Genomic DNA, 11,932 nt, shown 5'->3' on the forward strand with positions numbered 1-11,932 from the left:
TAGTTCACACAGGACTGTAGCGCCACCTTAAGTAAGTAAGTAATTGTTTGACAATTGTTAAGAAAATCGAGTGAAATTGTTTTCAGGGTTCTACTATTCCATCGATTTCATTACTTTGAATACTTTTCGAAATCACTTCAAGTGAAATTAAGGAGCTAACATACATATACATACATATATCAAGTCAGTTAATAAAAAAATTAGTTGATTGTCATAACTTGTATAAATTTGTATATTTATATTTGTTCTGTGCTTTTTAATAAAATAAATAGTGGTTTTGTGTAAATAAATGTACCAGCTAGCTATATGTAGGTTTTGCGGTATGAAGTTTCCGATAATAATTTAAGAAAAACTCTGGTGTCGAAGCTTAATTTTTGAATGTAACATAAAACATTGATTTATTCAAAATGTGAAGACATTTGGCGTTTTAAATGCTTTGTCCGTTCCCTCAACTACAAAGTAGAAGCTGTAACTTCTCACAAACTAATTGCATTACATAAAGGAGGCTGGGATGTGACTCACACTGATAATTTCCCAACCCGTGTCTGTCTGTTTGTCTTGCTTAAAAGTTTTTAGGTTTTCGTGTTGGGTTAAAAAAGTTGTTAGTTGAATTATTCTTACAAATTTTAAAATTACCAAGAATATGTGTAAAATAATAGTATAAATAATAATAGTTTTGTTTGAAAATCTGGTTTGTTAAATAAATTTTTAGTCGGAAACAAATGTTTACCAATTTTAGGAGAATTTCTTAAATGTTAAGAAATTGGATGAATGATATCATTTTGAGAGACATCAAGAACCCAACATCAATGTTTACCAAATTTGCTTTCTATTTTATATAGATTTCATTTTTTTTTTCTAAGAAAACAGACCGTTGAATTTTTATAAAAAAAAAACTACTGAATATTGAAAACAATATTTTCTGTGAAATAAAACGATTTTGAAGGCACTATTTTTAATTTTTAAAAGCTATTTGAGTCGTAAGTATATTTTTATCAAGTTTTAGTATTGTTTTTTTTTATTAGATTTTCATCAAAATTTAACTGAGTGTTGACAACAATATTTTTTAAAAGAAAAAAGTAGTTTAAAGCTAATATCTTAGGGTTTTGAAAAGATATTTGAGTCGAAAATCAATTTTTACCAACTTTTGCTAAATTTTCTTTTAAGTTTTTATTTTTTGTAAAAAAACTGTCAATTAGATTTTTTTTTAAATTTTACTGAGTGTTAAAAACAATAATTTTTACAAGAAAAAAGTAATTTAAAACCAATATCTCAAAGTTTTAAAAATATATTTGAGTCGGAAATCAATTTTTACCAGGAAAATTCAATATTTTATTTTAAGTTTTTAATTTATACAAAAACTGTCAATTCGATTTTCTTAAAATTTGACTGAATATTGACAACATTATTTTTTAATAGATTAAAGCAGTTTAAAGCCATTATCTCAAAGCTTTGAAAAGATATTTGAGTCGAAAATCAATTTTTACCAATTTTTGTTAATTTTTTTTGTTTAGGTTTTTATTTCTTGTAAGAAAACTTTTTTTTTTTAATTTTTTTTCAGAATGTTGAAAACAATATTTTTCATAAGCTAAATTAGTTGGAAGCCATAATCTCAATTTTTTCAAAAGATATTTGAGTCAAAATTCAATTTTTACCAACTTTGAGTAATGTTTATTTAAGTTTTTATTTTTTATAAACAAAAACTATCGATTCGATTTTTCTCAAAATTTTACCAGATATTAAAAACTTTATTTTTCGTTGCAAAAAATTGATTTGGAGGTAAAAACATTTTGTATAAGTAAAATTTTCGAGGTGACAAATTCTTTTTTCAGTTTGTTTGATTTAAAAACAAAAAACATTTAATTGGATTTTATTGTTTCAATAATATAATGGCTTGGTATCCCATTACAGTATATATACAATTTAATTCAAGTCTCTAGCGTTATTAGTTCGTTAGATATTTAGGGTTAACCTACATTTTCACCTTTTTTTAAACTATTATGGTAAAAAAACGACCCACGCAATTTTCTTGAGAGTCCTTTCTGCATCTTTCTGCATTATTATCTGTACAACAAAATGTATTTGAAGTCGATATCTCTTCTTGTTCTTTAGGTGTGGAAGATGAAAAAAAACGTCGCGAACTTACGTACACACGCACGCACAGACACCTTTCTAAAAATCTTTTATTTCGACTCTAGGGACCTTGAAACGTCGAGAAATGTCAAAATTTTCAATTTGATAAATCGGATCCATTACAATAACTTTCTATTTAAAGTTAACAAAAGTTTAGGTTTAATTCCCTTAAGTGAAAATTCTACTATTTCTAAACAATTTGCCCTTGTCGAATTCAAATCAAACCAACGTACTCTGGTCGAATATGTAGAACACGGAAATTCATTTCGCTTTGAGTTTTAAGATAATAAAACGATACAGTTTAAGTTTCAGAACTCCAACTTATATTTTAAATCGATTTTAATTTCATTTCGAATGAAAGTGAAATGTAGAACATAGCTGTATGACTTATTTTACAAACGGTTGGCAAATAGTATATATTGCATTTTGAAAACTCACAGCTATCCGAAACCATAAGCGGAACTTCTGTATCTTTGAAATTTATTTTGATTTGACTATTTCATTACACTTTTAGCAAAAATGTGTTTTGATGTTCTAAGCCCTTAAGAATTTAAATGTTCAGAAATGAGTTTCAATTATAGTTTTTAAAGTGACATTTCGAAAAAGGATGTGCAAATCTGTGAAAACCAACACTTTGGTGATCAAGAAAAATCAAATTTTTAAATAGTTATCTAAAATCATGTTTCGACGTTTATAAGAAATTTATAGTGTACGAAATAATCTTTATTGCATTATGTATTTGTAAAAAAAAAACAAATTTTAAAATACTGCCAATTTTTTCATTATCTAAATCGATTAAAGTACACAATACTAAGTACAATTTTCGAATTTGAAACTTTGTCTTTTACTGCTTATTCGAAGTGCAATTGAAAATGTATAGTGTTGTATGATTTAACAATAAAATGATGTGTACAAAACTCACAGCAATGAAACTACATTATATAAGTTGAATGAGTCAATATTTTTTTGTTTTCAACTTTTATCAATTTAAAAACAACATAGCATGATAGATGTGAAAAACATGTATTTAAAAACATTTGCGAAAATGAATGTCTACAATAATTAACAAAACGACAAAGCTCACAAAAAATTAAAACAAACAAATATAAACAAATTACTTACCTTCAGGGGATTTAATATCATCGATGTGTTGTTGTTGTTGTTCTGTTTTATCATCTTCATAATTAACTGCCTTTATTGTTTCTTTAGCTTCAGTGTCTGGAAAATAATAATTAAAAATGACAGTTAAATAAGTTTTATGATTTTGTTTTTAAATATAGAATAAGCAAAATATTAACGATGTAATTTAAACATTTACAATATGTATTTATATAATTGGTGAATAAATCTTGAATATTTAGACAGTACGGATGTGCATACTTATATAACTTAGCTAAACGCTTTTTTTTGTATATAAAATTACATACAAATACTTAAATTACTAATTTATTTGAATGAGTTTTGTATTTTAAAAATAAGCTTTTATTATTATTATTACTGATTTATTTAATGAGTTTGATATTTTTACAATAAGCATTTATTTCTCGTCAACATTTAATCGACTTACATATAAGTAAAATATTTTATTTATTGATAAAGTTGCATTCTGTTTTTTTTTTTTTTGTTTAAGTAGCTTGACATACAAAAAGTAGCGATGTTTTCTTTAATTAAAACAACTTATATAAGAACTCATTATTTGTTTATTTCTTTGATTTTAAAATATTAACATCCCTATAAATAAGGAACTATTCATCTATCTTTATTCTGAGGAATAACTAAACTGTGAAACAGCAGATAGCACCAGCTTTACCACTTCTCAAAAAAAAGTTTAAGTAGATTTTAAGAAAAAAGTGAAGAAGATTGCGAAGAATGGAAGTGAAAATGGTTTCAAAAATTATCCTTTGCATATTATTCTATATATTTTTGAATTAAATTATTTCAATAAAAAAAAATTAAAAATAACTAGAATTATTTAAGCCTTCATATCATATACTTCAATATGTAAATGTAACATTTCTTAAATTAATTCTTGGTTGTTGGCGACGAAAACGCAAAGATTGGGCTCGTCTTGCTTAAATATATTTTAGTATATATATTTTGATTGCAATGAACGAGTTCTACAAGGAATGTTTATTGTAATCGTAATACAATTTCAGTACATCAACAAACCTTTTATTTTTGTTTTTGGACAACTTGAAAATATCTTTTTATATTGAAAACAAAAAATCAAATCCAAGACAACACTGGAGTACAACTTAACACAAATAACGTTAACAAACAGAAAAGAAATTAAATGCACGACTGGTTCGCATGAACTCGCTCATGTATCCAAAAAAGTATGTTTAAAATTATTTCCTGTATTTTAAGAATTAAAATGTACCTGCAAAAAAGTTGGTTTTCAAAAATGTAAATGCCATTTGATTTCTCAAAAAACCATAATTTTTTAAAATTTGTATTTGAAAATCGTGTTTGAATTTTAGTTTAAAAATATTTTTGGTATACAGTTTTAAACTTTTTGAACTTATTATTAGACGTCTTGTCTTTCAATTTTGTAAAAAATGATGACCCATTTTCAAGATATCAAATTTCTAAAAAAATGAGATTTGTTTTTAAATTAAAAATAAAAACAATGACATTTTTGACAGAAAAAAAAGCTTAAACACAAAATAACGGTTCTGTGTATACACTTTTGAGGCAATATTAAAATATATATCTTATATTGAATGAAGCCAAACTAAGAACACAAATTTAAGCAAGAATTAACAAAAAAAACTATCGGTTGTTTTTGAAAAAATTAGAATTATAGATTTTTGACCGTACAAATTTGTTTTGGGACTACTGTTATTTTTAGTTTGAATACAACAGGAAGGTATGCAGACAAGCCGACAGAATCGGGGGTCCACTTTTTTCGACTTCTCTACCATCGCAATGAGTTAATTCCACACATCTGGAAAACATAAAAACACCAGAATAGCCATCACACAAGATACAATAGATAAATGCGCATTGTACAAAATGTGTGCATGACATCTGGAATCGATAAAAACCATAAATTACCCCCGCATAGAAGATAAGAAGCCACTTGACCAAAAAGGCGTACGTGACTTCCCAAATGAGTAAAGCAGCATCCAAAGATCAACCGAGGTTTCGTAAAACAGAAGAACATCCACAAGCAGGCAGAACGACTTGTGCCCTCGAGCAGTTTCGAACAAACCTTCGCGTGCCTCTCGGTCTCCGTTAAGTTAGATCTTTAATGTTAAAAACTTAATGTAATATCTATTGTGTAATTAATAAAAATATAATTATTTTTTTTTTAAATAAAATTAACATAATAGTTAACTCAATGCCATGTTTGATTAAAACCTTGAATTCGAATTCGTTTACGAATGTTTACGAAGGCAAAACTTGCCATACAGGTCCTATATGTCGAAAATAAGAATGACAAAAAGGTTAAACTATTATACATTAGATAAAACGGAACCTCACCGCAAATACTTAAGCGATTTTTAATTCTCTAGAAAGTTATAAGGCTACATACAAGAGTGATAAGGAGAAAAAAGAGTAGATTCAGTCTATTTTTTATTAAAATTGAAGGAGGTAGAAACACAGATTTTAAAAATTAAGAGATTTGAATATTTTGATGATAGTGCGAAGTAGGGAGTAGATTTTTAATTTATTTGAAAAAAGGAGTATGATCTACTTCATTTGAAGTAAAGTGGTAACGCTGGATAGCACATGATAACTCATTTATTTTATCAAAATATTTGCGAACAAGTTAAAGCAACGTTTATCAAGTATCCCTTTTTTGGAGAGGAAATGCTTAGTAGGTTTTTAAAGCATGTTTTTTTTTTTCTCACATAAGAGTTATTTTTGATTAAGGAGGGTGTCCCGTAGGTTAATACGGAAGGTCATGATCTGTTTTACCGATATTTTGAAAAACACCTACTCCTAGTCGGTTTTTTAATAAACCGATTTAAACATTTTTTTTTAACAAGCTCTTAAATTGTAAAAATAATATTTAATAATCAAAAATGTAGACTTTCTTGAATTTTAAGAAAATAGTTACATATATAAAATAAAATGTTATATCGATACATCAAAAATGAATCAACATTTGTTAACGAAATTTAAATGCACGACGTAAATATACCTATACATTTATTTAACGATTAAAAGAATAAAAAAAGAGGCTGGGATGTGACCGACACTGATAACTTCCCATTTCGTCTGACGATTTGTCCTGCTTATGTTAGGTTAAAGTGGCTGTCCATGATGGAAACGGACACACTTAGGCCAGTTTAATGGCCCATTGTGATACCACATGAACCTTGAGGCTACCTCCTAAGCTCAATCGAACCAGTTTGAGTACTTTACAAAACGTAAGAGGCTGATTATGCTGATATAATTTCGATCGTTTAGATCGTTAAAGAAGAATTCTCCTAGGTAATTATTGCGTTTTTGAGCTAGATTAGGGCATGTACAGAGAAGAACTTTTTCCTCCTCTTCCTCGTAAATACAGCTTCTGCAAAAGTCATTTAAGAATACGCCTAACCACGTGGCGTGCATTCCTATTAGACAGTGTCCGGTTATGACACCTATTATCGAGCTTATATGCGAGCTGTTTAGAGGTAGCAAGCACTTTGAACGCTTTAAATCTATTGTTGGCCAGGAGTTTTTCGTGACCTGACACGTGGTGATGTTGTTTCACCTGAGGTTTGCCTTCTTAATAGCGTCTTGCATTGTCTTGCTTAAAATTTTAAGGACAAATTTATAACAATATTTTGTGTAAGATAAATAATTTAAAGTTAATATCTTTCTTTGTTTTCCTAATAAAGGGTTATTCTTTTTGCAGTTTCAAATGTATAGGGCTGGAATTCGACATTTGTCAAATTAAGTTGTTATACCAATTTTTTGTAGTTCAAAATCTGACATAAAACCTTCTACAAAAATGTTGGTTCTGGCAAAGCCACATATTGTGCTTTAAGAGGAGATTATGGTTTACATAATCGTCCAACTACGCAAGCTATTGGCAAAATTGTGAAGAAATTTGAAGAGACTGGATTGGTTAAAGTATTGCTGAAGACCCGAATGTGTTAATTCCTAGTCGTTTTTAGGAATTAGGCTTGTTTTAAGGTACATTATTGTGTATTTTGCATTTGGATCTACACCAACATCCATATAAAGTCCAGCTCACACAACAACTGAAGCCAGCTGACCATTCGTGCATACGTCAATTGGGTGCTTGAACAACAGGCGGTGGACGGCGATTTTTCGAACAAAATGTTTTTCAGCGATGAAACGTATTTCTCGCTCGGTGGGTAGGTATGTTAAAACAAAATTGTGGTATTTGGGTTTTGAGAATACACAATTTTTTGAAGAGAGGCCATTACATCCACAAAAAGTCACTGTTGGGTGCGCTCTTTGGACCTTACTTCTTTAAAAACAAGGATGGAACGATTGTCACCATCAATTCGGAGTGTTTTAGTCATATGTTAACATCGACTTCTTTTTGCCTGCTATTAAAGAATATTGGAGAATATGTACGTGGTTTCAACAAGACGGTGTCACATGCCACAAAACTCGAGCGAATATGGCTTTATTGCAAGAGACATTCCCTGGCTGCGTAATTTCTTATCGTCGCGATATCAACTAGCCACCATGATCATGTGATTTGACATCGATTGTATAAACGTACGTACAAACGCACGCACAGACACCTCTCAAAACTGTAGACGGTTTATTGTCAAAATTGGGAATGTAACATCTACCAAAATCGTTGATATTAAAAATGGTCTTTAACAGGGACCGACCGGTTAATTCGCTTATCTTATTCAGCATTTACACCAGTGATCTGATAGCAAGTCTGAGCGGCCCCAAAAATTGAGGCTATCAAGACACTTTTGCAGGTTGACTTCGATAAGATTCAGCAATATTGCGATGACTGGAAGTTGAAAATCAACATTCAGAAATGCGAAACTATTCTGTTCAGGACTCCGCTGTATGGAGCCTCAAGGGATACGAGAAAGAACTTGAAAAATCTAGTGAACGTTGGACCAAATCCACAGCCCCTGACGAATAAAAGTGTAGTAATGCATTTGGTTGGATCAGTACTTGTATTTCGACAGACATATGAGTGCTGCTCTGGCGAGAGCTAGACGAGCCATTGTCCTGACAAAACGGTTGTTTCTTAGCAGCCGTCCTGACAGCAGGGTGAAGGTGATTTGCTACATGGCCCTTATGCGGCCGATGATTGCCCGGTATGGTTAAAAGTTGCCCCATCTCAAATGGAAAAGATTCGGGTGTTTGAGAGACAATGCCTGCGACGTTGCCTTGGACTAAATAAAACAACAGAGTCGAAGTACAAACATTGCCATTCCAACCAGGTTCTAAACAACAGAACCAACATAATTAGAATAGATAATTTCTTGCTGAAGCTTGATAGGAGTCACATTGCGAGAGCGATGTCGTCGACTAAAAGCTTAATTGGCAACATTTCGACCGAAACTTTTCTCTATTTAGAAAATCAATGGCTGATACAGGATAGGGAGGGTAACTGCTAATTTAACACGTCAGCCGTAAAACTGTAGATAGGCGACTCCTTTACAGTCGAGACGTCCTTGCACTGGACGGAGCCGAGTGCCTTTGGTTCAGTAGGATTGTTTCCGATAGGGACCGAAGAGATAGGGTGAAGCAGGAGAACCAGTTTTGGTTGCTTCAAATTGACAATGTCATTTAAGGTTGTCTAGCGCGTTTGGTCTTCATTTCGTCAAATCGAACCGATCACAATAACTTTCTATGGAAAGTTAATTAAGGTTTTTCTGAGAAATTAAATGGCATTTAAATCTTGTAATATAAACTTATTTTGCAGGCACTACTTTCAAACACGCTCCTTAGTTACAGGACCAAGTTCGTGTGACCAAGCTGTGCATTCTGTTAAAAGTTAATTGATTTTCCTATTCAGTACCAAGAAGCCATGTAGTATTCAATTCAAACAATTGAATAGATTTTAGGACAGACTTGATTTCAATAATAACATTTCGGGAGTTAATTATTATATTAGTATTGTTTTCGTTGATAAATTTGTATTTCAATGAAAAATAAAGAAGAAAACAAAAAACTTGATCATAATTCAATAGAACCTACATTTTAAAACGATGATTAATAGAATTATAAAATATTGGTGCAAGTTGTCGTATAACAACACAGAAATATAGTATTTATGATCACAGAAACTTTCTTACATTTAAAGAATATAGCATTAACTCAGAGCCATAGTTAATAAATATGTTATTTTAAAAAATTGCTTTAGACAATGGCAAGCTAAAATGTCTGCAGAGTAACTTTTACATTTATTGGTAATTCAATTTGACAACAATTATACTGATCACTAGCTATCAAATTACTTGCTTTTTATGTATTTACAGTGTGCGTACAGTATTATTCACATACTTACTATATAATGTTTATTGTCTGACTTTAGTTAAAAAGGGAAAATTAGTTCACTGATTTTCTCTAATTTGATCTATTTCAACGTACTCAACATCGGTATGTGTCTCGGAACATTCTTTCAATCCTTTAATGAAATTCCTTTCTTTTTGCACATTGAACATATTTATACATTTTTCATGGACCACAGTAAAACTTTCGTTATTGTATATCTCAGCAGTGCTAGAAATATTTGGACTGTTTGGTTTTGGTTGTGGTTTTGGGTTTTCTAAGTTGTTAGATGATATGTTCGATTCATCGGATTCAAAAGAATCCCTTCTCATACACACATGTAGACTATTCTGTTTTGGTTTTGATTTTTGAGTTTTGAATTTATTCTTTTTCCTGCGCACCGAACCCGACACAAATATTTCTTCAGTGTCAGTCAAATTTTCTAGGTAATCATTTCGTTTGAATGCAGATGTTTTCAAGTTTTCAGAAGACAGTGAAATTTCATTTTCAAATGTCGAACCTATGTCGGGAATTTCTTTGGTTGAAAAATCATTGATGTCATCAAGTGCACTGGAAATATCTTCGATATCTGTAAGAATGTCATCATGGTTAGCATCGGTTAGACCGAAATGAAAATCGTTTTCCATAGCCACAACATTTGTTATGGGATCACCGTTTTCATCTTCTTGTATGAGAACCATTTCTCGGTGTGGTGATGGAAGATTGTAAATGTCAATGTCCTCTGAAAACTTGGTTGCTTCACTTATATTTATGTCTTCAACATCTGTGTTTGAATTTTCTGGAGAATCAATGACAACAGCTCTGGCAAAAGGAATTGAATTTTCATCACCACTGTCTTCAGCGGCTGATAGGTCGATTTTCTCGATGTCTGTCAGAGACTCTTCACAATTGGTAGAAACTTGAAGGAAATGTGATTGCGCTGGCCTAGGCTCCCTCTTTTTCTTTCTTCCTTCCGATGTGAATTGCACATCTATTGTGGGATAGTTTTCTTGAACTTCTTCATCGGAGCTGCTGACAGCAACTAGCATTTCTTCTTCATTCCCAGACATCTCAATAACTTCATCCTCTGAAGCACATCCTCCTGCAGCTCCATTGAAATAGTCAATACAATCACTTCTGGATATGTCTTCATCGGACTCCTTATCAGATTCTTCAACGTGTTCTACATGATCTTCAGTGTTATTGTCCAAGTGCATCTGCGAAAAGTCAACGCATACAGATTTTTCTTCGATTGGTTCTTCGTCGGACGAAATACTATAATTATCATAATCTGTAGGACAATCGTCTGTTTTATTAAATTTCTCTATGCCTAGCAAATTTCCTGCCATCATTTCACAGGTTCCATCATATTGATTGTCACGAGTTCTTTCTTCACTGATTCCGTGGTTTAAAAATTCTTGCAGAGATAACATCAAAACTGGATAGTTTCTGCTTGCTTCATCTTCTGAACCTGAATCATTATAGTCTTCAATATCTGTGGCACCTCCCGATCGTGATCCTCTTTTGCTGTTGTTATTTTTGAGAAAGAGTTTTCCATAATCTTCGTCATCATTGCTATCCATGTCTTCTATATCAGTAAGGGCTCCACTTATTCCGCTGATATCATTGTCACCATTTTCATAATGGTCGTACGAATTGTCATCATCTTTGGTAACCGAAATTGTTGGTATATCAGACATTTTTGTAGTTTTCTTTAAAAATAATTAAATTGTATAATTTTTTAAAGAAAAGTTTTAGTGGAGAAGTTTGTACAATAATATTTTGCATACGAGCATCAAGGAAAAGTAAGTAAACCATATGAATGAACTAAAATAACATATTATAATTGTTTTGTAAAATGTTGGGCGTTGTCACTTTACTAAGAATCTAAGAATCGAATCTATATTTATTGGCCTGCCTAAGTCTCAACTTAAGTTTATTTACTTAACTTGAGGAATCGCATGGAAAATATCTGCTGACTTGATTGCATTTAAAATAAAGCTTTAAAGGCATTATCAAAATTATATTATTGAACAAGCGAAAGTAGAAGAAACTAAAAACGTAGTTTCCTTGTTTTTTTAAGCAAATGTAATAAATAAATAATATTGAATTAAACAAATATTGTAATACGTCAACCTGGTGTTTTCAGCTTGTATGACTTGTCTTTTCAAAAACGAGAGTAAAGCTAGCCTGAAACTAGGCCCTCCATACATGGAGTAGAACAAATATTTATTAGACGCAAACGCAAGATAGTTCTAGTTATAAGGTTTCCCTTGATAGATTTTGAATTCATTCCAAGAATAGATTTATTTTGAAGGAAAATTAACAACGAATAAAAATTGTTCTTTTTTGTATCGTAATT

The 11,932-nt window shown here is 30.9% G+C and overlaps 1 protein-coding gene across 1 annotated transcript in view; it reads right to left on the reverse strand.

Annotated features, from left to right (window-relative positions):
• Nucleotides 1-11,932, reverse strand: part of LOC129945116 (uncharacterized) — a 100,706-nt gene that overhangs the window by 17,192 nt on the left and 71,582 nt on the right. The window contains exon 10 of the mRNA XM_056054775.1: nucleotides 3,256-3,351. Coding sequence (XP_055910750.1) covers nucleotides 3,256-3,351 — 96 coding nt within the window. The remainder of the gene's footprint in view (nucleotides 1-3,255; nucleotides 3,352-11,932) is intronic.

This window comes from Eupeodes corollae, chromosome 2, assembly GCF_945859685.1.
Source record: "Eupeodes corollae chromosome 2, idEupCoro1.1, whole genome shotgun sequence".
Taxonomy (NCBI): Eukaryota; Metazoa; Arthropoda; class Insecta; order Diptera; family Syrphidae; genus Eupeodes; species Eupeodes corollae.